The sequence below is a fragment of the Lithobates pipiens genome, unplaced genomic scaffold, assembly GCF_037356315.1.
Source record: "Lithobates pipiens isolate NorthernLeopardFrog02 unplaced genomic scaffold, aLitPip1_a1.2 Scaffold_16, whole genome shotgun sequence".
In the NCBI taxonomy this organism is placed as follows: Eukaryota; Metazoa; Chordata; class Amphibia; order Anura; family Ranidae; genus Lithobates; species Lithobates pipiens.
Window position 1 is genome coordinate 62707618 of NW_027507748.1, and position 27788 is coordinate 62735405.

The following is a 27788-nucleotide window of genomic DNA, read 5'->3' on the forward strand; positions in this document are numbered from 1 at the left end:
ACCTTGTTTGCAGACCGAAGTTCATCCCTTTGATCTAAAAGATCCAAATGATACATTGTTTATAGTACTCTCTCAGCTTTGAACAATGTTGATAAACACAGAGGCTTTTTTTTGACAGCTGTGAGTGAGCAGAGAACTCTCTGCAATTGTGGAAATCCCAGATTAAGATGTGAGGAGGGTTGAATCAAGATCGCAATTTTTTTAACGATTAATCGTGCGGCTCTACTATCTTCTCTTTTTTTTTTTTTTTTTTTCCAGTTTCTGCCTGTACATCTTTTGCATTGTCTTCTTTAAAACCATGTTGTGGAGGGGCAGGGGCTGCTGTAAAAATCTAAGACACAAGAATTATTTTTATGAAAGTGGATAGCCCCTCTGATGGTTTTCTGTCATTTTCTTTTTATGTTATTTTTAACTATATTTGCTTTCATTCTAGACCAGAAAATCCTTTCCCTTCTGCAGGCCTATGAGCAAAATAACCTGAGCCTCAGAGATTTCAGGTAATGTCACCAACCCAGGTACAATATTCTAGTCAGATATGCGAGACATAAGCTGGGCATTTTCAATGAAGCGGTTAATAACATTCACATTGCTGAAAGTAATAAACTTTGGGGTTGGTTACTAAAGGCAAATAGACTATGCACTTTGCTAAGTGCAGTTGCTCCAGAGCTTACTAAATGAGCAGAAGTTCTGCTGACTTCCATTATCCAATCATTTGCAAGCAAAAATATATATATATTTTTTTTCTTTCTTGCATGTGAAGCGTTACTTCACTTGCTATGCACTGGTGCAACTGTAGAGTTGTACACAGACTTTTTCACTTTAGTAAATCGACCCCTTTATGTTCAAAGCGGTAATAAATCCAGAAAACAAAATGTAGTATATTGCAGTTAACAATTCTTAAATGTGATCTCTGCATTCGTTTTTTTTTCTTTTTCTTTTTTTCTTGGTTTTTCTTTTTTTTTTTCTTGTTACCTGGTGATCTGGCCAATAAATGGAAACATTTTAAGAAGTATAGCCAAAGCTATAGATCACAGGAGTGCAGTACACATCCTGGTGAATCTCTCTCCTCCTCTCCGACTGATGTCAGCTGGTGTTCTCGGCCCCTCCCACTGTAGCTGTCAGCCTGGGAGAGGAGAGAGGCGAGGAGTTACGTGAGCACCGGGAGATGCTCTGAAATAAGGTAGAAATCTGCATCTTTTTTTTTTTTTTATATAGCACAGACATTGGAACACATATAGTAATTTAAAAGAGGGGATGGCATGAATATACTATAGTGGCTTAACGACCACATTTTTTTCCTTTTTTGCATTGCACATGAAAACTGATACTAAATTGCTTATTACATTGTGTTACTGTGTGCATATGAAAATAAAAAATAAATCTTACATCCTTGCTTGAATTATATCATGTACATTGCAGAGTGACACTGTTCTAAAAAAAAAAAAAAAACTGAAAAAGTATTACACAATAATAAAAGTGTAATTAAACATGGATGCCAGAGTCTGGTTTTACATTACTGGCACCAACAGTAACCTCCTTTCCTGCTGCAGATTGCTGTTGTGGGGTCCAGCTGCGGTGGAGCATCACAAGACACGGAAAAGTTTGGGGAAATCCCTGTGGCAGCAGCCAACCATGGAGGAGATTCTCGGCCTGTTAGACCGTGAGAAAATGCTGGAAACCATCCTGAATTTCCCACTGCACCGCAAGCTGATTGCTGAGGTATTTTATTAGAACTTGTTCCATTTTTATTCCCCACACCTAGAGGAAAGAATGTCATATCTGATTGATTGTATCCGTGTAATTTAATAGCAAGCTGCACTTCATGTCACACCACTTTTGTGGTGTGACAATTGTGTGGTCATGCTACACTGTACCCAAACTAAATTTTTATAATTTTCTTCCCACAAATAGAACTTTCCTTTGGTGGTATTTGATCACCACTGTTTTTTTTTTTTTTGCTAAACAAACTAAAAAAAGACCGAAATTACAAAAAAAAAAAAAGTGTTTTCTGCTATAAAATATTGTTTTCTCCTTCGCTGATGGGCACTGAAGAGACTGCACTAACGGGCACTGATGAAGTACTTATATGCAGCACTGATATGCAGCACCGATAGGTGTCCCTGATATTAATCACTGATGGGCACCGATAGGTGGCACTGATAATAAATAATACATTTTGAGCTTATGATGAATTCACATCTCATCATCTTCTCCTTCAGACCCCTTTCACACTGGGGCGCTTTGCAGGCGCTACAGCTCTAAAAATAGCGCCTGCATAGCGCCCTGAAAGAGCCGCCCCTGTCTCTCCAGTGTGAAAGCCCGAGCACTTTCACACTGGAGTGGTGCACTGGCAGGACGGTAAAAAAGTCCTGCTAGCATCTTTGGAGCAGTGAAGGAGTGGTGTGTATACCGCTCCTCCATCGCTCCTGCCCATTGAAATCAACGGGGCAGCGTGGCTATACTGCTGGCATATCGCTGCTGCAGCAGTGCTTTGCGGGTGGTTTTTAACCCTTTTTCGGCCACTAGCGGTGGTTAAAAGCACCCCACTAGCAGCCAAATACCCCTGTAAATATGACGGTAAAGCTCCCCTTTACCACTGACGCCCCAGTGTGAAAGGGGCCTTACTTTTGGGTGCCTCTGCTGACACCACTTTCTAATTTTTGGGGCTCTAAGACCTCTTGCTGTGTTTGTAGCTATCTGCAAGGGGTTAATTCTTCCTCTTCCCAATGACCACAAGTGTAAGGAGGATTCTTCCCACTGACCATCACACTAATGTATCTTGAGTTGTAGGTATAGTCATTTTTAGCAGAGGTTCACTGAGCTCATAAAGTTATTTAAAGGGTTGTTCTGTGTTAAAAAGGTTGTGAGAGACTGCCATACTGTATGAGAACCGGAAGAAGTATTGAGTTCCTGGCTGGTGAGGTGGTCCAGGGGTACGTTGTCTAGTCTGCTTTAAATGCTTTGGCCTAAATCAGATGGCATGTACAGACTTTTCTAGGTAGAGCGGCCATTATATGACACTGGCTGCAGAAAGGCTGTAGCCATAACAGTATAGCTCTATAAAATGAGAATTTTTTTTTTTTTTTTAAGAGATCTTTGATTTTTATAGATGGAGATCTTTGATTCAAAGCTGTGAAAAAATAAAGTACCAAAACAATTACGTGCAGCTAGAAAATTCCCGTCACTTCTTGGTGTCGGCATCACAGTGGTCATGAGCAATCCCTGAGTCATAGAGTGATTCAGCAAACACAGACTTGTTAATTGGCCTATATGTGTTGAGATGAAAGCCTGGCCCTTAGATTGGGCTTTCAAACAGTGCTGCGTGGGCACAGGAGACTGAACCGCATCATAGAGGTTCCACTTAGCAGAGGAGGGAAGTGCTGATGCTTTTGGTCCACCTATAAAGGTTAGCTTAGCAGTTCCCATCTGAATGTGACCTATGTTTCTTTTAAACAGTTGTTTGTGAAAGTTTTGTAGCCATCTCTGTGCTTGAACTGAACGGACTTAAGGCATAAGGCCCTGATTTTCATACAAAGGCATTTTCCATATTTTAACCACTTCAGCCCCGGAAGATTTTAGCCCCTTCCTGACCAGAGCACTTTTTGCGATACGGCACTGTCACTTTAACTGATAATTGCGCGGTCATGCGACATTGTACCCAAACAAAATTGATGTCCTTTTTTCCCATAAATAGAGCTTTCTTTTGGTGGTATTTTATCGCTTCTGCGTTTATTTTTTGCACTATAAACAAAAAAGAGAGCCAATTTTGAAATAAAACACTATTTTGTACTTTTCGCTATAATAAATCCCCCCCCCCCTCTTTTTGCTTTAAAAAAAAATTGCAATAAGCGTATATTGATTGGGTTGCGCAAAAGTTATAGCATCTACAAAATAGGGAATAGATTTATAGAATTTTTATTATTTATTTTCCTAATAATGGTGGCGATCTGCGATTTTTATCGTGACTGCAACATTATGGCGGACACATCAGACTATTTTGACACTTTTTGGGACCATTGGCATTAATACAGAGATCAATGCTATAAAAATGCATTGATTACTGTAAAAATGGCACTGGCAGTGCAGGGGTTAACTGTGTTCCCTGGGAGGTGATTCTGACTGAAGGGGGAGGGAAGTGACAGATCGTGGTTCCTATCCCATAACCTCCTGCTCTGTCTTGGTTCCATATTAAGAAATTCTGCAGATGCAGAATGACTTTGTATGCACACAGAGCTGGATTAACATAGGGCTATTGGAGCTGCAGCACCAGGCACCTACCATAAAATAGACCCTGGCTGGCCAGACTCACTGTCACTACTTTCTGTAACTTGTAAACGCAGAAGCCCGGCTGCTGCGCTACAAGTGACATTGTGCTGCACCCAGTAGTGTCGGGAGGGGGCAGGGCTATAGCCCTGAGTGGACCCCCAAAAAGCCCCAGTCTTACTCTTTGTACTGGCAATTATTAGCCCCAAGGCCTGGGCTTGGCCAGGAACTCTGGTCTATTGGCCACCTGCCGCCGTGCTGCATCTGAAGCCAGGGAAAGGGTCAGCACCGCTGGTCTACAGATCGGGGATCTCCATCTCCCACTTACCCGGCGTGGCTGAGTGACGCACGAGGTCCGCCTCCTGGAGCTGTCCATCATAGAAATCTCACCCGTCCAGGAGGTGAGACTTACTGTGACATTGAACGTGCTGGGTAAGTGGGAGATCCCCAGGGCCCGCTTTGTGTAAACCGACTGCAGCGGCTCTCCTTGATGCCTGGGCACAGCCAGATAAGGCTGATGGTATTTATGGGCACTTACCCAGCGCTCTGTGTATTACGCTGTCCTGAACCCAGCACTCTGTATTACGCTGTCCTCAACTCTGCGCTCTGTGTATTACGCTGTCCTCAACTCTGCGCTCTGTGTATTACGCTGTCCTCAACTCTGCGCTCTGTGTATTACGCTGTCCTCAACTCTGCGCTCTGTCTATTACGCTGTCCTCAACTCTGCGCTCTGTGTATTACGCTGTCCTCAACCCTGCGCTCTGTGTATTACGCTGTCCTCAACCCTGCGCTCTGTCTATTACGCTGTCCTCAACTCTGCGCTCTGTCTATTACGCTGTCCTCAACTCTGCGCTCTGTCTATTACGCTGTCCTCAACTCTGCGCTCTGTCTATTACGCTGTCCTCAACTCTGCGCTCTGTCTATTACGCTGTCCTCAACTCTGCGCTCTGTCTATTACGCTGTCCTCAACTCTGCGCTCTGTCTATTACGCTGTCCTCAACTCTGCGCTCTGTCTATTACGCTGTCCTCAACTCTGCGCTCTGTCTATTACGCTGTCCTCAACCCTGCGCTCTGTGTATTACGCTGTCCTCAACCCTGCGCTCTGTGTATTACGCTGTCCTCAACCCTGCGCTCTGTGTATTACGCTGTCCTCAACCCTGCGCTCTGTCTATTACGCTGTCCTCAACTCTGCGCTCTGTCTATTACGCTGTCCTCAACTCTGCGCTCTGTCTATTACGCTGTCCTCAACTCTGCGCTCTGTCTATTACGCTGTCCTCAACTCTGCGCTCTGTCTATTACGCTGTCCTCAACTCTGCGCTCTGTCTATTACGCTGTCCTCAACTCTGCGCTCTGTCTATTACGCTGTCCTCAACTCTGCGCTCTGTCTATTACGCTGTCCTCAACTCTGCGCTCTGTCTATTACGCTGTCCTCAACTCTGCGCTCTGTGTATTACGCTGTCCTCAACTCTGCGCTCTGTGTATTACGCTGTCCTCAACTCTGCGCTCTGTGTATTACGCTGTCCTCAACTCTGCGCTCTGTGTATTACGCTGTCCTCAACCCTGCGCTCTGTGTATTACGCTGTCCTCAACCCTGCGCTCTGTCTATTACGCTGTCCTCAACTCTGCGCTCTGTCTATTACGCTGTCCTCAACTCTGCGCTCTGTCTATTACGCTGTCCTCAACTCTGCGCTCTGTCTATTACGCTGTCCTCAACTCTGCGCTCTGTCTATTACGCTGTCCTCAACTCTGCGCTCTGTCTATTACGCTGTCCTCAACTCTGCGCTCTGTCTATTACGCTGTCCTCAACTCTGCGCTCTGTCTATTACGCTGTCCTCAACTCTGCGCTCTGTGTATTACGCTGTCCTCAACCCAGCGCTCTGTGTATTACGCTGTCCTCAACCCTGCGCTCTGTCTATTACGCTGTCCTCAACTCTGCGCTCTGTCTATTACGCTGTCCTCAACTCTGCGCTCTGTCTATTACGCTGTCCTCAACTCTGCGCTCTGTCTATTACGCTGTCCTCAACTCTGCGCTCTGTCTATTACGCTGTCCTCAACTCTGCGCTCTGTCTATTACGCTGTCCTCAACTCTGCGCTCTGTCTATTACGCTGTCCTCAACTCTGCGCTCTGTCTATTACGCTGTCCTCAACTCTGCGCTCTGTCTATTACGCTGTCCTCAACTCTGCGCTCTGTCTATTACGCTGTCCTCAACCCTGCGCTCTGTGTATTACGCTGTCCTCAACCCTGCGCTCTGTGTATTACGCTGTCCTCAACTCTGCGCTCTGTGTATTACGCTGTCCTCAACTCTGCGCTCTGTCTATTGCGCTGTCCTCAACTCTGCGCTCTGTGTATTACGCTGTCCTCAACCCTGCGCTCTGTGTATTACGCTGTCCTCAACCCTGCGCTCTGTGTATTGTGCTGTCCTCAACCCTGCGCTCTGTGTATTGCGCTGTCCTCAACCCAGCACTCTGTATTACGCTGTCCTCAACTCTGCGCTCTGTGTATTACGCTGTCCTCAACTCTGCGCTCTGTGTATTACGCTGTCCTCAACTCTGCGCTCTGTGTATTACGCTGTCCTCAACTCTGCGCTCTGTCTATTACGCTGTCCTCAACTCTGCGCTCTGTGTATTACGCTGTCCTCAACCCTGCGCTCTGTGTATTACGCTGTCCTCAACCCTGCGCTCTGTGTATTACGCTGTCCTCAACCCTGCGCTCTGTCTATTACGCTGTCCTCAACTCTGCGCTCTGTCTATTACGCTGTCCTCAACTCTGCGCTCTGTCTATTACGCTGTCCTCAACTCTGCGCTCTGTCTATTACGCTGTCCTCAACTCTGCGCTCTGTCTATTACGCTGTCCTCAACTCTGCGCTCTGTCTATTACGCTGTCCTCAACTCTGCGCTCTGTCTATTACGCTGTCCTCAACTCTGCGCTCTGTCTATTACGCTGTCCTCAACTCTGCGCTCTGTGTATTACGCTGTCCTCAACCCAGCGCTCTGTGTATTACGCTGTCCTCAACCCTGCGCTCTGTCTATTACGCTGTCCTCAACTCTGCGCTCTGTCTATTACGCTGTCCTCAACTCTGCGCTCTGTCTATTACGCTGTCCTCAACTCTGCGCTCTGTCTATTACGCTGTCCTCAACTCTGCGCTCTGTCTATTACGCTGTCCTCAACTCTGCGCTCTGTCTATTACGCTGTCCTCAACTCTGCGCTCTGTCTATTACGCTGTCCTCAACTCTGCGCTCTGTCTATTACGCTGTCCTCAACCCTGCGCTCTGTGTATTACGCTGTCCTCAACCCTGCGCTCTGTGTATTACGCTGTCCTCAACTCTGCGCTCTGTGTATTACGCTGTCCTCAACTCTGCGCTCTGTCTATTGCGCTGTCCTCAACTCTGCGCTCTGTGTATTACGCTGTCCTCAACCCTGCGCTCTGTGTATTACGCTGTCCTCAACCCTGCGCTCTGTGTATTGTGCTGTCCTCAACCCTGCGCTCTGTGTATTGCGCTGTCCTCAACCCAGCGCTCTGTGTATTGCGCTGTCCTCAACCCAGCGCTCTGTGTATTGCGCTGTCCTCAACCCAGCGCTCTGTGTATTGCGCTGTCCTCAACCCAGTGCTCTGTGTATTGCGCTGTCCTCAACCCAGCGCTCTGTGTATTGCGCTGTCCTCAACCCAGCGCTCTGTGTATTGCGCTGTCCTCAACCCAGCGCTCTGTGTATTGCGCTGTCCTCAACCCAGCGCTCTGTGTATTGCGCTGTCCTCAACCCAGCGCTCTGTGTATTACGCTGTCCTCAACTCTGCGCTCTGTGTATTGCGCTGTCCTCAACTCTGCGCTCTGTCTATTGCGCTGTCCTCAACTCTGCGCTCTGTGTATTACGCTGTCCTCAACCCTGCGCTCTGTGTATTGTGCTGTCCTCAACCCTGCGCTCTGTGTATTGTGCTGTCCTCAACCCTGCGCTCTGTGTATTGCGCTGTCCTCAACCCAGCGCTCTGTGTATTGCGCTGTCCTCAACCCAGCGCTCTGTGTATTACGCTGTCCTCAACCCAACGCTCTGTGTATTGCGCTGTCCTCAACCCAGCGCTCTGTGTATTGCGCTGTCCTCAACCCAGCGCTCTGTGTATTGCGCTGTCCTCAACCCAGCGCTCTGTGTATTGCGCTGTCCTCAACCCAGCGCTCTGTGTATTGCGCTGTCCTCAACCCAGCGCTCTGTGTATTGCGCTGTCCTCAACCCTGTGTTCTGCATTCCTGGTTTTATTGAACAATGTCCCTTTAAGACCCTCTCGCCTTACAGTTTTGCCACAACCACACTATGACATGGCGTGTTCCCCCACAGAAAGAAGCGGGTTTCTGCACCTATTCTCTGAAAAGAAAATCCCTGGGCCCAGCCTCCCAAAAAGAACAGGCCATGTACAAAGCAATGGGCTGACAGGGTGAACTCTCCCTTGATCCTGCAATTCCGCAAGCGCCACCTGGGCTGGGTGGTGGGATTAATAATGGGCTCCATGGGCAGTCCTAATGGAAGCCAGGTATTCAGCTTCTTTAGTGTTGTGTTAGGTCAAGGTCTATAAAGGCATGGATGAGTGAGTTTGGGGTGGAGGAACTTGGCTGGGGGGGGAGGAGAGAGAGAGAGAAGAGCATCTGTCGGAAGAGTCCATCTATCTGTTTAAAAGCAATAGTTTAAAATGATACGTTTTCTGCTATTGAATGTGTTCACAAGCACTTTTGTACTCATACAAATATTTAATTTCAGGCTGGGAAGAATGGATTGTATGAAGATCGGGCAATAGATGACCTCGGAAAGCTTTATGATCCCTGCTTCTTGTTACCTCTCTTCAGTGAGCTGCTCAGACCAGGTAACTGATCTATACTATATTGACTGCTACATGATTAGCACTATTTATTTAAGGCTCCGTTCACTTTTGTCGTTTTGGGATCTTGGGTAGAATCGCTGCGACTCTGTGATTGCACTGCAATCGCAAAAACGCATGCCCGGGTGCCATTCATTTTCAATGGTATCTAAAAATTAGCATGGTTTCGCTGCAAGCTTATCGTTCAAAAAGGAGCAGAGGAGCTACTTTTGGGAGACCAGCTTTGCACAATGCGGCTTGCCATGCTATTTATTGCAACAAAATAAACCGCATTGTGCATGCAATGGAAAATGAATGGCACCCAAGCATACGTTTTGTGATTGCAGTGCGATTTGAGAACGTGGGCAGAATCGCAGCGATTCTGCCCAAGATTCCAAAATGCCAAATGTGAATGGAGCGCGTTAAAGCTGGGGGAAATCATGTGATCGGGAAATGTCAATCAGCTGGTTACAGCAAGTCACATGATCAATAAATGGCAATCAGTCGGTTACAGCTGGGAGCCAGTCACATGTTTTGAAAATGGTTCATTACAGGAGGAATCGGGCAAACATATTCGTCCAAAGAATTTGCGTATGATTTTCGTATAGTGTGTACACAACTTTCGACAGCCAATTCAAAAATTTTCATACGAAAATTCGGAAGGGACACACTCTAAAATTTTTCTCATATGGGAACAGAGTGAACGATTTTTGTTCTAATGTTGCACTGTTTTTGGACTATTTTCATACAAGATAAATCTGAAAAGAAAGCCTGCGCATGACCAGAAACAATAAACAACAAAAAAATCCTTTGTTATACAACAATATTCCTAAGATATTTTGTATAAATTTTCTTTCATCGGTTCCGATTTACTGTGAAACGTCGAGAAAAATGGGACGATCATTCGCTGGATTTTCTTATAGTGTGTACCCCACTTTAACACAATGACTGCTCTTGATGGCTTCTGTACAACAACCATGTACAGCACACATCCATAAAATAAAACCATGTTTGAAAGTTTTTGCCAGTTTTAGAAAATCATAGCTGGTTGTAATCTTTATTACTCTAACCAAAACAATCTTTCTAGCAATTCATTTAAACAGAGGTTGGGATCCTGTTACCAGTAGGTAATAGTCCTGCTTGGTTGCATTTGGATTTTGTATCTAAAGGCATAATGTACACGGGACGTTTTTATAACCTCTCCTGAGCGATTTAACTTTACAGATAGTAACCCACGTTTAAAACATCCGTTTTGCCGCGTTAGCGTTTCAGATGCAAAATATATATATATATATATATATATAAATATAATTTTTTTTTTTTTTTTAAATGGTCAAAAATGAAAAAGGTCTGTAAACTAAACGCGAGTTATCGTGTTTAAAAGCGTTTAGCGCTTGAAATGCCTCTGCGTCTGAACTCTTTTTTTTTTTTTTTGCTTTCCAAAAAAAGGCTTCTAAACTCAACTGTCTAAAAACGTCATTAAAGGAACCTGTGTACATGTACTGATAAGATAGCATTGGATGAGTTCAGAGGCAGCTGAAAAAAAGCATCCAACTGCTTCTGAACGTCCGTTTACCAGCAGCAGTGTACATGAGGCCAAAGGGTGCAATTGGCCTTCCCATTGATGTCTCCCTGTCACAGCCCTTTCCATATAATGAATGCATTTATTTTCTGAGAAGGTCTCTCTTTGACGTCAGATCGGAGCTGATGAGTCATTCCAATAACTCCGTCTGTCCTTGTGCTCTTTTACTTTGTTTGAAGAACCTTGAATGACAGCGTGCCTGCGACACTGCAGTGTAAATTATGCTTTGCATTGAAGATCCACATACAAAATGTTTTTCTTAGATCTTTGCGTTCGATAGAATTATTGCTTTTTTTTTTCTTTCCCTTTTCTCGCCTGAACATATAGATCTTATTTATAGATAATTGTATACGTTAGATGATTATTGTCCTATACCTGCACTGTTCTTGGATCTGAGGATGAACAGAGGAGGGTATTGTGGACTGTTGAGATGACATCAAATACGCTCAGCAGGGTGGAATGTTTTGGCAAGTGGCCTTTTGTACCCCTGTAAGCTCTAATGAGCAGGACCCTCTGATTCCTATTGTATTTGTACGGTCTACCCTCAAGTTGTAAAGTGCTGCGTAAACTGTCAGCGCTATAGAAATCCTGTATAATAAGTGTAATGTCATAGGTGTTGGCTATTCACATAAGCATGCACATAATAGGAAAGGTAATGTTTATTGGTCAGGTTCTTTTTATTTTTTTTATTTTATTATTTGTATACAAATTAATTATTTATCATAGGGTACCTATATGATACTCTGATCGAAAATCATACTAATCTCATCTAAGCATTCTAATAAGAAAAACAGGCACTTTATTTTTATTTTTTTTTATTTTTTTTAATCTGATCATTTTTATTAGAAAACAAATGAGGTTTCATACATTTTTGCATCCATACAAGAAATAACAAGTGCGCCGACCGGCCATACCAACTATGGCCTTGGTACAAGTACACAGACTTCAAGCAGTGTACAAAAATAGTAAAAATACATAAAGAACAGGAAATAAAAGCTGTATAAAACAAACGCCAAATAAGTTGTCTCCAGCCTATGTAATGTGTAGAGCACAGATAGACGGGTCATATCAGAGGCATCACTATAAGGTAGACTCTGTGTTTATGCTTTGTGGCGGACTGTGTTACTCTATTAACTTCTTAAGCTCTTGAAGATTTTACCCCCTTCATGACTATGCCATTTTTTTTGCTATTCAGCTCTGTGTCACTTTTACACAAATAGAGCTTTCATTTGGTGGTATTTGATCACCACTGGGTTTTTCTATTATATAAATGGAAAAAAAATCAAAATTTTGAAAACCAATATTTTTTTACTTTCTGCTATAAAACCTATTCAATAAAATTGAAAAAGAAAAAAAAATCTAATTTCTTTATAAATTTAGGACAAAATGTATTGTGCTGCATGTCTTTGCTGAAAAAAATTCCCATAAGTGTGTATATTGGTTTGCGTAAAAGTGATAGGGTGTCCAAACTTTGGTGTGTATGTATATGTGTATATGTATGTGTATATGTATGTGTGTGTATGTATATATATATATATATATATATATATATATATATATATATATATATATATATGTATGTATGTATGTATGTATATATATATATGATTTTTTTTTTTAAAGGCGGCGATCAGTGACTTTTTTTATAGTGGGACTACAATAGTGCAGCCAGAAATCTTTACACTTGTGCGACTTGGACATCAAAGTTGCACGACAAGTCATTCCCCATGTTTTCCAATGATACAGATTCATATATGTGCAACTTGGGGTTGCAGCAACTTCAAAATAGTCAATGCACTACTTTGGTCCGACTTTTATGCAACTTGAGAAAATTGACTTCAATGTTGACCCTCAGAAGTTGCGTGAAAGTAGTACCTGAATGTTATCCAATGCAACTTGTGTGCAACATTTGTCTATTATCACTGGTCAAAGCCAAAGTCATATCCAAGTTCCACTTTGTTGGTGAAACTTTGAGTTGTACAAGTGTGACTGGAGCCTAACTGCCACTGACATTTTCAGTGACACTAATTCAGTGCTAATATACACTGTTGCTGTAATAATGACACTGGCTGGGAAGGGGTTAACATCAATGGACAATCAAGGGGATAATTGTGTGCCTAATAATGTGTAATGTGTGTTGATTTTTACTACCGATATTGTTTCTTTTCCCTACAAAGCATGGAAAAGAAACAAAGAGATTGTTCCCTCTGTTTAAAGCCCTGTGTTGATTGTCAAAACAGGGCTTTGGGCTATGGTTGAACACAGCAGATCAGCATGTCCCAACTACGATTCATTGGCCGGGAACTGCTGAGAGACCTCCTCTGTGTCAAATCACAGGGGAGTAGGAGGGCAGGGGTGTGTGCCCAAAACCCAGGAACAGGCAGCGACATATGGTTATGTTTCGGGCCTGTAGGAGCTACTCCGTCACAGAATAAGTACTGTGGTGGGTCGGCAAGTGGTTAAAGCAAATATGCTCTTTGGCCAGTCAAGGAAAAAGGACAGGTTATCTTCATACCTTCACCTCGCTGCTGCACTGGTTTGTCTGTTGGCTTACTAACTCTATTCCCTGGTTAAGTTGAAGTTCCACTCGTTGTACTCCACCCCCCGTGCCACACTTGGCACCTTTCAGAGGAGGGGGGGCAGGATACCTGTCTTTCACAGGTATTCTGTCACCGCTTCCGGGAGCCTCAGCCGCGGATATTTACGTCGCCGCTTGGCTCCCCCCTTCTTCCCCGGCAGCCAGACCAGTAGGAGAGAGGAGCAGAGCCTCATGCATGCTCAGTAGGGTTCCCGGCATGAAGCCGTAAAGCTACACTGGTGGGGTCCCTTACTCACTTAGAAACATCAGCTGCGGTGCCTACATTGCTGGACTCCAGGACAGGTAAGTGTCCTATTATTAAAAGTCAGCAGCTCCAGTATGTGGAGCTTCTGGCTTTTCATTTTTGCAGTGGTGGGCAGACCTCCGCTTTCAGCTCAGTTGATGGTCAATGTCGGTGCTTACACTGGATTGATGATCTTCTCCTCTCTTCCATGCGAGACATTGGCTGTTCAGGTCAGAGCACTGCTTCCTGGGAAGAAGGTCAGGTGCTTCTCCATGACCCCAAGTAGTGGGTAAAGTGGTGAAGGTGTACAATGAAGATACGAGGACTAAACCGAAAGTAATGCAAAAGTCGTCATTGAGTTCTTGAAGAAGGAGAGGTGCAGGCCGTCAGACATCCAAGGAAGCCTACAATGTGTTTACAGAGGTGACACCTTTGTTAAGAGAAATGTCTTGTCATTTGTGACTGTTGTGAATGGGGTCATCTCTGTAAAAAAAAAAAAAAAAAAAAATCTGTAGCCTTCTGTGGATGTTGGACGGGATGTACCCCTTCTTCTTCAAGAACTCATTGATGGCACAGTACTTCTGCTTGGAATCCATTATTTGCCTACATTGAAAAAAAGTTACTATAGAGGAAGAGTTACTCTACCAAAATGTGAAATTTGAATGATCTATATAACTCAATGAAAAAAAAGGTTATGCCCACTTTTACATTACTTTCAGTGCATCCCTTGTATTTGTATGTGATTGGTTAACATTTTAAAGATGGTTAAAGGCTGATGTGCGTTTTTTTTTTTTTTTAACCTTTATGCATTCTAGTCTAAAGAACCTTCGATTTGCAGTCCCCCCACACAGCCCCCCCCTAATACTTACCTGAGACCGATCTCAAACTAATGATGTGCATGAGAGCAGCTGCTCTCCAGCTCTTTCCCTTCTAATTGGCTCAGACGCAGGAGTCATTCATTGGCTCCTGCTGCAGTCCATCACAGTGAGGAGGGAGTGCCCCAGTTCTGGGCTCAGTAGCGATCACGCACGAGTACCCCCATAACAAGCAGCTTGCTGTGGGGGCACACGTGGGGGGGAGGACACAGAGCGCCAGTGAAGGGATCAGAGAAGAGGCGGATCAGGGCTGTTCTGTGCAAAACCATTGCACAAAGTAAGTCCACATGTTTATTATTATTTTTTTTTAATTTCTTTTAATATCATTTTTACTTTTTTTTGTGCTGAACATATGAAAAAGAATCTATACTGAAGGTAAAAAAAAAAAAAAAAAAAAAGTACTTTTCAAGGGTAAAGTTATGTTTGTAGATGAGATTATTCTCTTAACATTTGGCATTTGAAGACTATTGGTAGGCTTACTTGTAATAAACAAACCATAGCCTGTATCATTACTCTCTCTTTAATTTGTCTACTGCAGAGCTGGTTGTGGACTGTGTGAAGTTTGTGGAAGTCAATGCTTTGGGCCTGACCCTGGCAGCACTCAGTAGTTACGATTACAGCATGCGAGCGGCTGCCAATTACGTCTTGGGGTCCCTCCTCTCCCATTTGGAGGGCGGTCATTTTCGGGATAAGAAGCAGGTGAGCAGATAGCAGCAGTGAGTTCTGCTCATGTTTATAGAACACCTGTCCATTTTTATTATGTGTCATGTTTACAGAGCCATATCTGTTTGTGCCACACTTTTATTCAGGTAATTATTCCATCCATAACACTGTTGTATGTCTTCAGGATTTATAATCTGAGTATATAATACATACCTTTCAGGAATATTTTAACCCCCAGCCCATCTTTTCTGGCAGCACATAGGTCTTTTAAAGCCACCTGTGCTGTTTGGAAGATGGCTGTGACAAATCGCATGTCCTAGTGGGATTTATAGGGAGCTTATAGCTAAAGACAGCAAAGGGTGTTGGCAGGGTGTCAGTATTGAGGGGGGATTTTTATGGGTAGTTAAGACTTTTCTCTTGTCCCAAGCTATTCATTAAATAGTCAAAGAACCTGAATGCTAAGTGCAACAGCAGCAGCCGGTAGCGAGCTTTTCAGTCACAAATCCTTAAGCCCACCATACATGGATCACAATTTGGCCAGTTCAGCAGGGACCTGCAATCCATGTATGGTGCAGGCTGGTTTCACAGAAGTCACTTACCGATCAACTTCTGTACACCTCCCCTGTTGGGTTTTCCCCACAGGCAATAGCCTGCTACATCGATCATTGTATTCTGACAGTAAGGCCGCGTACACACGGGCGGACTGTATGGCCTACTTAGTCCGTTGAAACACATTTCAGCGGACAGTCCGCTCGTGTGTGGGCTTCAGCTGACTTTTTCAGCGTGCAGTCTGGCGTACTAAGTATTTCGGAATTTCCGTAATTCTGTCCGTCATACTTTGGTTTCAGCGGACAATCCGCTCGTGAGTAGGCTAGTTCGACGGACTAAGAATGGCGCATGCTCAGAAAGGATTTACACGGCGGAAGGATGCATTGCTGTGTATTGGACTTCCTATTTCTAGTCCCGTCGTACGTGCTGTACACGTCATCGCGCAAGCTTTCGTCGGACTGTTTGTGTATCCGTGTGTGGTCAAGTCCGTTCAGTGGAAAGTATGACGGACTGTCCGTCGGATTGTATGACGGACTAAGTAGGCCATACAGTCCGCTCGTGTGTACGCGGCCTAAGTCTCCCCGCTGTCAGAATACCATAGTTCAGCGGAACGATTCCCCATCAACATCAAGTATGTGGATGGCGCAATCAGGTCAGTTTTTTTTTTTTTGTTCAACCTGCTTGCTGAACAAAAAAAAGACACCTCTATGGGCTGCTTAACAATAAAGAAAAATGTGTAAGCCTTTTAATTGGGTTTTAAAGAGACGTTGTCACCAGACTATTCATTTCAACAAAAATCTTGACTTTTGTAAACGTCTAAAACCCTGGATAATGCTGCTGGGTGCCACCATCTTGGGTGTTGTGGGCAACCCAGGCCGTAGCTGTTGATCAAGTGGCACTCTATAGTATTCCCATTTTGCTCTTTCACTGGCAGCTATATGAAGGGAGGTGAGGTGGAAGGTGGAGATGCTGGGCCAGAACTCACAGTAGTTAGAGACTCCAAGAAGAGGAGAAGGGTGACGATATGCAAGGATGGAGGGGATGTGCTAGGGAATTGACTGTCTCACAATAGTCCGATTTTCTAGCAAATTCAAAGACCAATTAGAGGTGAATAAAAAATAATTTATGAAAGGATAAACACTGTAGTGTAAGCTTTTCAAGTGCTTGATTTTCTGTTCTATTGCCTGCTAGATTTTAAGTTGGTGACGAGGTCTCTTTTAAAATACAAACCTAATCCCAGCCCCGGGCCAAAATGACCAGGCCTGGTGTTTGGAACCACATAGCTCTGGTTATACATCTGTTAGAGTAGGACAGTCAATATGCTATACTAGAGGAGCAAGCTAGATGACCTGCAACTCTCAGGTGTGTAGAGAATATTTATTTTTGTCTTACCTATTGGTCACCAGTTAAAATAAACAGCTTTTAGTACGTTTTATAATAAAGTTAATGTTTCCTCTTATGCAGCTGCAGTATCTGCTGGATGTTATAAAGAATGGAATTCGGCAAGAGAATCTCCGGCTCACTTACTTATTGGCATTATATGGTGCCAGAGTTGCCCAGCTCATCTTCAGACCTGGTAGGCTTTTATTCCATTCTTCCATTCTTATATATTGGCTGTAGAGGGCTGCTTGGGAGACTTTAGTCTGACCCTTCTCTTGTCTTCCACAACAGAGGAACACATGTACATAAAGATTAACCGCTTCCTCCTGTCCCACGAGTACCTGGATCTAAAGAAAGTTCCTGATTTTTATAGGTTGTTTTACAGCTTTGACATAGAGGTATGTGGCTGTTCATTATTGTGTGTCTGTGTACACAAATGTCAAGTACATTGTAACCGTCTTTATGGTGTTTGACTGAACAGCACAAGGTGGAGCGTGAATGGATTCTAGGCTTTCTAAGTGATGGAATGAGGGACAAGCATTGCTATGAGCTCTATGATTATCAGAGGATTTTCATGGTCATTATGGCTTTTTATAACAGCCCCCTGAGTGATGAAACATCTCAGGTAAGATCTCAGATATGTTATCCTACTTTGAAAATCAGTACATGTGTAAAATGATTGATACCATAGCTCAATTATGCTCTCTTCTGTACTCTTTTAGCCTTTTCCAGCCCTCTCTTCCCCTTGTCTTCTATTCTCTCCTCCTTTCTTCCTCTTTCCTTTCTTTATCCCATCTCCTTGTCTTCTCTTTTCTCTCTTCTATTTTCTCTCCTCTTTTTCTCATTTTCTTCTTTTTCTCCTTTTTCTCATTTTCTTCTCCTTTTTTTTTTTCTTTCTCATTTTCTTCTCTTTTTCTTCCCATCCTCTCCTTATTCGTACTTCCTCTTTTTTAGTTCTTTTTTATTTTTTTGCCTGCTCTACTCCTTTCCTTTCTTTTGCCTAACAATTCTTTTTCTCTCATCTCCTCTCCATCTCTTCTAGTTTCATCCTTTTAACCTTGTCTGCCTTTCCTTTTTTACTTTCCATCTGATTAGTCCATCAGTCTATTTTCTCTTTTCCTCCCTTTATCATTACCTCCTTTTCCCCCCTTCTCCTCCCTTTTCTTTTGCTTATCTCATTCTCTTATCTCATTCTCTTTCATGTATTTTGCTTTCTCCCTCCACTATCCTTTCCTTCCATCCCCATCACTTCTCTTGCATTACTGTCATTTCCATACATGTTGTTTTCCTTTTCATCCTTTACTTTTCTCCCCCTGCACTAACCTTTCTTTTACTATGTATTACTATTGCCCCCCTTTACTTTCTCTTTCCTTTTTTTTTTTCTTTTATCCTCTTCTATCTCTTCTCTCTCCTTGATCATCCCTATCACGTCCAATTGCTGTCCTTACATAGATTTATTATGTTATCTCATTTTGTGTAATGTTACCTGTATTGGATCTGATGACAATCCTATGTTTTGTAACAGAGTCAGATTCTGGAAATTCTTACAAAAGCCTCCAAAGTGCAGAAAGCAGCTTATGAACTCACACGGGACCACAGCCTGCTGTCCTGGATACAGAATATTCTGGAGAAAAGGTACTTTGATAGAAGTGGCAGTATCTGTGCTACAATCTGCTTCCAAAACAAGTCATGCAGTGATATATGTAATGAATACATACATTTTCAAGTGCATAAAGTTTCTTGGGCTTCGAAGCACTAGAAAAAAAAAGTCGCTGCAAGCATGAGTTCTTCCTTAGAAGTCCCCCCACAAACTTGTTTATGTATGTTGATGACAGCGATGAACCCTTTTTTAAAGAGGCTGTGTCATTCGTCCTTGGAGGCTTTTAAATGAACTCTAGATGGTACTAAAAACATTTCAGGAAAAGCTGAACTCAAGGCAGATATAAAAGATGACGTTTTTTGCGGCTGTGGATTCATAATAATTAATTAGATGTATTTTTTTTGTAATCCAACCTGTGTAAGTACATAGGATCAGAAAATCATACGAAAAATACAGCTTTCAAATCGATCGAATGATAATCTGATTGTACACAGCTTTTGAGCACCGATCACAACCATTCATCTGAAAATATCCGAGGGGACAAACATAAAAAATGTAGTTGCGCGATACCATATCCTACGATTTTTGTTTAAAGCGGGAGTCCACCGGGACTCCGCGTTTTTTTTTATTTTTAAAGCCAGCAGCTACAAATACTGCAGCTGCTGACTTTTAAAATAGTGACACTTACCTGTCCAGCGCGCCCACGATGTCGGCACCCGAAGCCGATCGCTAGGTCGTCTGTCGGGTCCTGCCGCCGCCATCTTGGGTATGGGAATCAGGAAATGGAGCCTTTCGGCTTCATTTCCCGGTTCCCTACTGCGCATGCGCGAATTGCGCTGCGCAATAAGGACGCTCCCCGCTGCCTCTGGGAGCTGTGTGTTTCCCAGCAGGCAGCGGGGCACTTGCGGGAAGGGGCGGGCACTTGCGGAAAGGGGCGTAAGTTACGCCCCTTTCCGCAGAGAGCTGTCCCGGAAGAGGGTGCAGTTACCTGGATTATCCAGGTAACTGCACCCCCCTCCCCCCTGAAAGGTGCCGATTGTGGCACCGGAGGGGGGGAGCGTTCCGATGAGCGGAAGGTCCACTTTAGGGTGGACCTCCGCTTTAAAGTGATACTAAAGTCTCTGCTTTTTTTTTTCTTTTCTTTTAAAACAAATGTTGTTCTTACCTGCTCTGTGCAGTTGTTTTGCACAGGGCAGCCCTGCTCCTCCTCTTCTCAGGTCCCTCTTCTCTGCTCCTGGCTCATCCCTCCTTCCGAGTGCCCCCACAGCAAGAGGCTTGCTATGGAAGCACCCAAGCCTGTGTGTCCATTTAGACACGGAGCTACAGTTCGGTCCCACCCCCTCCTCTCTCTCTCCTCATTGGCTCACTGACTTTTGACAGCAGCGGGAGCCAATGGTGTCGCTCTGCTGTCTCAGCCAATGAAGATGGAGAGTCCTATGGGATGTGCTATTTTACTTTTATAGCTATCAATAAGAATGCCGTCAAAAACAAACTTTGGGTATGGGAGAATGGGCATGGCATACTCTCTTCTACCTTGTACAAAACTGTGATTTGTACCTATTACCCATCGTATGCACTGCCATGTGTGGGGTGAACCTATGCTTGTACAAATGCTGAAATACACAACATATAAACGGTGGGACAATTTCTCGTTAATGTCATGTGACTGTAAGATAAGGATAGAATGGTAATGAAGCCCTACAGTGTTACCAAATAAACCTGGTTAAGAAGTCTACATTTTAATCTCCAGGTATGTTGAGAATAAAACACTCGGAAGTGTTATAACATTAATCACCAATTTGTGGATAACCAACTTGGGCAACAAAGAGAAGACCAAATCAAAAGAAGGGAAGAAGCCAGGTGGACTGGCAGTACACGAAAAGCTCCTTCCCATTCATTTGGTGAATGAGATCTTTGGGGTTTCCATGGTTCTGCTCAGACACATAAGGTAAGCTGCTCTCTGCTTCTGACAATCTTTGACATGTCTTTTGAGATGAATGCATGACAAATCCCACTTTTCTTTGTTTTCTATAAAACAGCGGAGCCATCGTAGTGACGGAGGCGATGGGGTCCTTCTTGCTGCTGGGTATGGAGACGAGTGAGGCTAAGATGGCCCCCACTCATCTCTATACCATAGGAGGGCGGAAGCGACGTCAAAACGTCACTTCCGCCCATACCTCTTAAAGATATACATTTTTTTCAATGTAATTTTTTTCAAATGACTTTTTTAATTTTTTTATTGCATTTTAGTCCAAATATGAGATCTGAGGACTTTTTGACCCCAGATCTCATATTTAAGAAGACCTGTCATGCTTTTTTCTATTACAAGGGATGTTTACATTCCTTGTAATAGGAATAAAAGAGATCCTTTTTTTTTTTTTAAGTGTAAAAATAAATAAGAGAATTTTTTTTTTTTTAAACACCCTGTCCCGACGAGCTCACACACAGAAGCGAACGCATCCATGAGTAGCGCCCGCATATGAAAAAGGTAGTCAAACCACACATGTGAGGTATCACCGCGATCGGTAGAGCAAGAGCAATACTTCTAGCCCCACATCTCCTCTGTACTGCAAAACATGCAACCTGTAAAAAATGTTAATGTCGCTTATGGAGATTTTTGAGGGTAAAAGTTTGATGCCATTCCACGAGCGGGCGCAAATTTGAAGCATGGCATGTTGGGTATCAATTTACTCGGGAAAACATTATCTTTCACAATATAAAAAAAATTGGGCTAATTTTACTGTTGTCTTATTTTTTTATTCATAAAAGTGATTTTTTTTCCAAAAAAAGTGCGCTTGTAAGAAAGCTGCGCAAATACGGTGGGAAAAAAAGTATTGCAATGACCACCATTTTATTCTCTAGGGTGTTAGAAAAAAAAAACAATATATAATGTTTGGGGGTTCTAAGTGATTTTCTAGCAAAAAAAAAAAAACGTTTTAAACATGTAAGTCCTTTTCCCCCCCAAAAAATTGCATTTGAAAGACCGCTGCGCAAATACAGTGTGACATAAAATATTGCCACAACCAGCATTTTATTCTCTAGCGTGTCTACCAAAAAAAAAATATATATATATATATATATATATATATATATATATATAATGTTTGGGGGTTCTAAGTAAAAAAAAAATTCTAGCAACCAACAAATGTCAGAAAAAAGTTTAGTGTTTAAGTGGTTAAACTTTTTTCACTTACACATAAAGTCTATTCCATTGACAAATTGTTACAATGTTTATACTTAAGTTCCACTGATAAAGAATGTTTTGATTCTTGGCAGAAGGCCCAGTTTTTCTCTTCCTTTCTTTAAGGGCTGTGGCTTCAGAAGAGCAGAGAGAATTCTTTGCATAGAAAGAATTGTGAAACACTTTAGTCGAGATCGCGGTAACGATTCTTGCCGATTAATTGTGCAGCTCTACTTTGTAGCTTTTTTTTTTTTTTTTTTTTTTTTTTTTTTTTTTTTTAGTAGGCTTCACGCTCAGTTGCAAAGGTGGGCAACCTCTTGGCTTCAGGTGACATTAACAAATGGGTCCTCGCTTTAGTTCTTCTTACAGCCTCATTTACTTTGCCTGTAGATCACAAGTTCAGTACTTTTTGTTTAGTTTGAAAATATGATAGGGTGTTGTCTAGACTGGTGGAGGATGAAGGAATCTGTATGCATCCTTGTGTTTGGGGACATTTTCTACAGCTCCCTGTAACAATTATCTTCACACACCAAAAGAAGGATGTATTTAATGGCATCACAGGAGGAATGATATAATGGTGTAAAGCAAGGACACCATCATGCTTCCAGAGATGGCCTTATTAAGTTATGAAAAGTCTACATTATTAAGATTTTAGCTTTAACACCTTGTTTTCATGCCATTGATTCAGCATAGGTGTTGGAGGTGTTGAGATCGCTATTAGAATGCATGTTTGCTTTTTATGTTTTTTGTTCGTTTCTGCTCAGTCCAAACCTAACTCCAGCCAGAACATTTTTATTTTTTTATTTTTGAACTCCTGTTTTTGTTTTTTTAAGTTTTGGCTTTTAAAGGATAAGGTCACCTTCAAAAAAAAATGTACATTTGTTGCAGGTAAAAAAAAAAAATTACACATGTACATTTATTTTTTATTTTTCTTGGGAGGGTGTAAGGCATTGTACCCATGATCAGCAGATCAAGACTCCAATGTCAGGACTTTCCAGTCTATCATTGCACTGTCTGCCCATACCTCCAATAAGGGCAAGCAGTTACTGAAGTCCTGGAAACTCAATGGAATTTGAGAGCGCTCACTACTACAAGCCATCAGCCGCAATGGCTTACGGTACTTGTAGGCATTCATTCACAGAATGCACAGCCCCGCTGGTTTCAAACTGTAACAGCGGATGTGGTGAGAAGGTTTCCCCGCCCAATGTCACAAGGAGGAGATGGAACTGGGGGTAGAGGGGAAGGATGTTCAATAAATTAATAAAATACGGGTGTTACATGAAACATGTTGAGAAAGGTGAACTTATCCTTTAAAATACTGAGGTTTTCTTGTGCCATTTCTTGTTCATTGAACCCCATTTGCATGTGTTTGTTTTTATATTTGAGTTCATTTACAAGCACAAGGAGCATTGTTGCATACACTGTAGCATTTATTTTAATTTTCTTTCACCACAGAACGAATTTAGATGGCCTCCATCTCCGCCAGTATTTCTGTACCTTGAGCTCCATTTTGCAGTACCGTTCACGGGTGTTGGAGGCCTTTAAGGAAATGGGCAGGTTTGCAGTTAATGAACAAGTGTTCTCAGATAAGAATGCTTTGCTCCTACTGCACAAGTGGAGTTCCATCGAGAAGGACCTTGATCTGCAGGAGAGAATTGGCTCACTGGCCAAAGACTTCAAAGTCAAAGAACTCATAAGTAAGTGACTGGCCAATTTATTTCTTCCTTCTATCCCTGCTCATTTGTCTTGCTTATACATACTAATACATTGTAGCTAGAGTAGTAGTTGTTAGAGGGAAGTTTATCTTGTTGTGTGTTTTTTCGGTGAGGGAAGAGGGGTGGCTTGAACTTCTGGATGATTTCAGAAGCATCTCAGACTGATGTCAAACTGATTCCATTATCACAAGCTCAAAGCTTGTCGACTCGGGCTTCAGGGCTTGTTTACATGAGTGATCCATACTTTTCAGAGGGCATTTGACAGGCAGTGAGGAGGTGTTGTTGCCTCCTCATTGCCCGTTTAACCCCTAAAAGCCCTCCAGGGTGGTTGTGGCGCAGAGCCAACCCCCCCTCCCCCCGCATTAATTGAATAGTTTATGTTCAGCGGGTGGTACTGCCCAACAATAGTGGGGGGGGGGGGGGGGCTGTGGGTGTTAATTTTTGCACAGTGTAGCACCTGCGTACTGTGTATACCACTGTACTGCTAGCTTTGCAACTTGGGAAGGAGAAGATAAAAAACCCCACTCAACCACTTTTTTTTTTTTTTTTACCACCTCTCGTCCCAACAGCAAGTGCAAACTAGGCCTTAGTAGGCAAAAAGTGCACTTGCTCTGCTTATTTTTGTGCAGCAGCAAGATGTATTATAGGTAACCATTACTCTGCTGCTTCTCTCTTCCCTGTCCAGTCACAGGCCAAGGGGAGGAACAAGACCTGTAAGTGTAACTGAACTGCATCAGAGAAAAATCTGGTCTTCTTCCCCTTACAAACAGAGCTGTGCTGTGTGACATAGATAGAAATCCATTCATCAGGTAAAACCACTCCCTTCTATTTATGTCATCTATGTATTTGTCTGTTTGCCTAGAGTTGGAGATTTCCAGGCTAAACCTAACTAGTCTTTAATCAGTTTTAAAAGTATGAGATTCTTTTACATTAATGCATTGTATGCAGAGCGAGCATGGACCTGTGATCCGCCTGCTCAGTGGGGCTCAGCAGAGAGCTACCCCGCTGAGCAGGCAGATCTGCTTGACGGAGTCCACCCCGACTGAAAGGGCCTTAGGAAGATGTATATACTTATTTTTAATCTGTTCAGGTCACATGGTCCCCTAGGTCAGTCAGCGCTGGCTGCAGGGAAGAGGAGAGGGCAGTTGACAGTGACCTCAGTATGCTTGAGAGCAGTGATGTCATCCATAGGCTCCCATGGCCCAACCTTCATCGAAGGTCTCTCCTCTCCCTGGCAGCTGCCGCAGACTGAGAACAATCATCATTTCTCGACTGCGCAAATGCCCTCTGCCTAGGACTTCCAAAATACCAAATTTCACATTTATAAAAATGGTCCAGAACACAGCAGCCAGACTGGTAACTAGAAAAAATCCCTGGGAATCAAACATCCCCTCCCTGAGGACCCTCCATTGGCTAGCTGTGAAGGACCAGGTTACATTTAAGATCCCTCTGCCTCACTCACAAATGTACACAAGGAAAAGCCCCACAATACCTCTGTGACAAAATAAAGCACTACACCCCAGGTCACTCTCTCCGGTCAACTAACCAGAACCTCCTCCACATCACCAAGACCTGTTATAAATTAAAAGGCGAGCAAAGTTTTGCAGTCCAGGGACCACGGCTATGAAACGCTCTACCTGCGGACATCCGCTTGGAAGAAAACCATCTGGCCTTCAGGAAGAAACTCAAGACCCATCTCTTCTGAAGACCCCCCAGATGGACACTGGCAGCAAAAGCGCCTTGAGGCAATTTAGTTCCCATATGTAGCGCTATACAAGTTATTCATTCAGAGGAGAAGCCGAATTACCTCATCAGAGCTGAAAATAGGTAAGTATACAGATCTTATAAAGGTTAGTCAGCTTAGGTATTGAGTGAGGGGAGAGAGCTTATTTAGGACTAGTAAGATTAGTTTGGAATTCTACTTTAAACCACTTCACCTTCAGAAGGTTTACCCCTCCCTTTTACTGACCAGGCCATTTTTTGTGATACAACACTGTGTTACTTTAACTGACAATTGCGCGGTTGTGCTGTATCCAAATAAAATGCATTTTCTTTTTTTCTCCACAAATAGAGCTTTCTTGTGGTGGCATTTGATCACCTCTGCAATTTTTTTTTTTTTGCGTTGTACACAAAAAACAATTGACAAGTTTTAAAAAAATATATATATTTTTTTTACTTTCTGCTCTAAAACACATCCAATAAAATTTTTACAAACTTCCATTAGGTGTGGTTTGGGTCTCATAGCTACCTCATTGATGGTATAGTTCCCTGTCCCTGGAGTGCTGGGTGAGGTATGGAATGGTTGTCACTCTTGAATTGAGATTTGGATAATACTAGCTGTATAGAGTTTGTGTGTTCCATTATATAAGTGTAAGATGTAATTATACTCTAGTGCTCCAAATTTAGATGGTTTAGCGATCTGAGGAGGGACATGTGCTGTGAACAGGATGTGGAGTGACATTGAAGATTTTTTCTGAATTGATTTATTCAACAATTAAAAACGGAAAACTTTAAATGTGTTTCTTCATGTTCTGCTGAAGTGCCATAAATAATCAGCTAAAAAAAGATTGGCTCTATTTTCAGTAAAGCAGTCACAGAATCTTTCACTGCTGGAGACGGTTTTACATTTGACTGAATTTTCATGCTTTTCTCCTTCCTAATTGCTTCTTTTGTTTTTGATCCTTTTAACATGGTTGCCAAAATTGTAATATAAGTTTCAGGGACTGTGTACTGCTCAAAAAAAATATTCCACTTAAAGCAGAACTTAACTGTATTTGAGCACACACAAACTGAAAACGCTAAGCAGAGTTCTGCTTAAAAAATAAAATAAAAAATTAAGTCAGCAGCTACAATTACTGCAGCTGCTGACTTTTAATAATAGGACACTTACCTGTCCCAGGGTCCAGTGATGCGGGGGAACGAAGCCCCACTTGTCTCCCCCTCTGTGGCGCTGGCATTGTAGCTGTGGCATCACACTGCGCATGCGCCGTGACTGGCCGGGCAATCATCTGGGACCTGTGACGTGTCCCAGATGATTGCCGAGATGGAGGGAAGAGGTGTGATCTCCCTTATGGTGCGCCGGGAGGAAGTGTGAGCTGGGACCCTCTGAAAAGAGGGTACGGACTCTCCCAACCCCCCCAAAAAAAAGTGGCATGTCAGGGGGTCACCTCCCTTAAAGCGGAAGTTCCATTTTTGGGTGGAACTCCGCTTTAATTCATTCTTCATATCTAAAGAGAAGTTTGGCTTTTTTTCTTCTTTTTTTATTTTATTTTTTTAAATCATACTTGTCTAGGTGGATGCAGCATCAGTCCGGCTGGCTCTAAGACTGATAACCAAGCACTCAAAGACCACTGATCGCTCAGTTCTCACAACTCCCTGAGCATCTGATGACTGTCAGTAGCAGAGCTCTCTGCTCTGCCCCCTGCCGTACTCAGTGGAGTACTGGGCTGTGGAGGGGGGAGGGAGTGGCTGGCTCAGTGTCTCGGGGGCTTGCTGAGAGGCTTAGCCAGGTGCCAGTCCAGAGTTGTGGGCGGATCCAGGATTATGCCCCAGCTAGGACCCGGTTCTGTGATGTCAGCTGACAGCGGACATCAGCCTGTTGCCTGCCGGAATAGGGTCACACATGCAGAACGAACTGCACTCCTGTGATCCACAGGAGAAGTACAGCCAAACAAGCTTTAGCTGTGCTTATCCTTTAAAGCAAACTCGCCCATCCATCCATGTCTCCATGCTTTTTGTTGAGAAACCACTTTGAAAAACACCCCTCCTAGCAGTTTTAGCTGCAACCATCTTTTTTTTTTTTGTAAGTATAATTCTTTATTCAAAAAAAAAAGTTTTAATTATATCCAAACAAACATTTAAAAAATAAATAAGAGAATAAACATATTTTGGAATAAAAAAAAAGTCACAACCAAATTCGCCAAGCATATGTAAGAAATAAGCCAACATTGACCCATAATAAATGTAAAAAACAAAGATAGGAGGTGAAAACAGATCATAAGTTAGTACACCACCCTAGTGAAAATACACTATCAAAAATTGTAACCTCCAAAATATATCTAATATGCGTCAATTACAACAATTGTTAACCTATATTACATATACCTTGATTTAACTACTTTAGGAAAAAAACTTTCTCCTGACCCCAACAATGGGGGTTCGGAGACAAAATCTACTATAAAAAAAAAAAAAAAAAAAAAAAATATATATATATATATATATATATATATATATATATATATATATATATATATATAATAAACCCCCGACTAGCTCAATCTCAAAACCTTCACTGCTTCCTGCCCCCCCCCCCCCCCC

General features: G+C 42.9%; 1 protein-coding gene across 1 annotated transcript in view; it reads left to right on the forward strand.

Moving 5' to 3' along the window:
- Positions 1-27788, forward strand: part of URB1 (URB1 ribosome biogenesis factor) — a 125133-nt gene that overhangs the window by 88172 nt on the left and 9173 nt on the right. The window contains exons 28-37 of the mRNA XM_077479987.1: positions 434-497; positions 1551-1719; positions 9008-9110; positions 14922-15082; positions 17060-17171; positions 17267-17373; positions 17457-17600; positions 18501-18610; positions 20326-20523; positions 23212-23453. Of these exons, the coding sequence (XP_077336113.1) occupies positions 434-497; positions 1551-1719; positions 9008-9110; positions 14922-15082; positions 17060-17171; positions 17267-17373; positions 17457-17600; positions 18501-18610; positions 20326-20523; positions 23212-23453 (1410 nt within the window). The remainder of the gene's footprint in view (positions 1-433; positions 498-1550; positions 1720-9007; positions 9111-14921; positions 15083-17059; positions 17172-17266; positions 17374-17456; positions 17601-18500; positions 18611-20325; positions 20524-23211; positions 23454-27788) is intronic.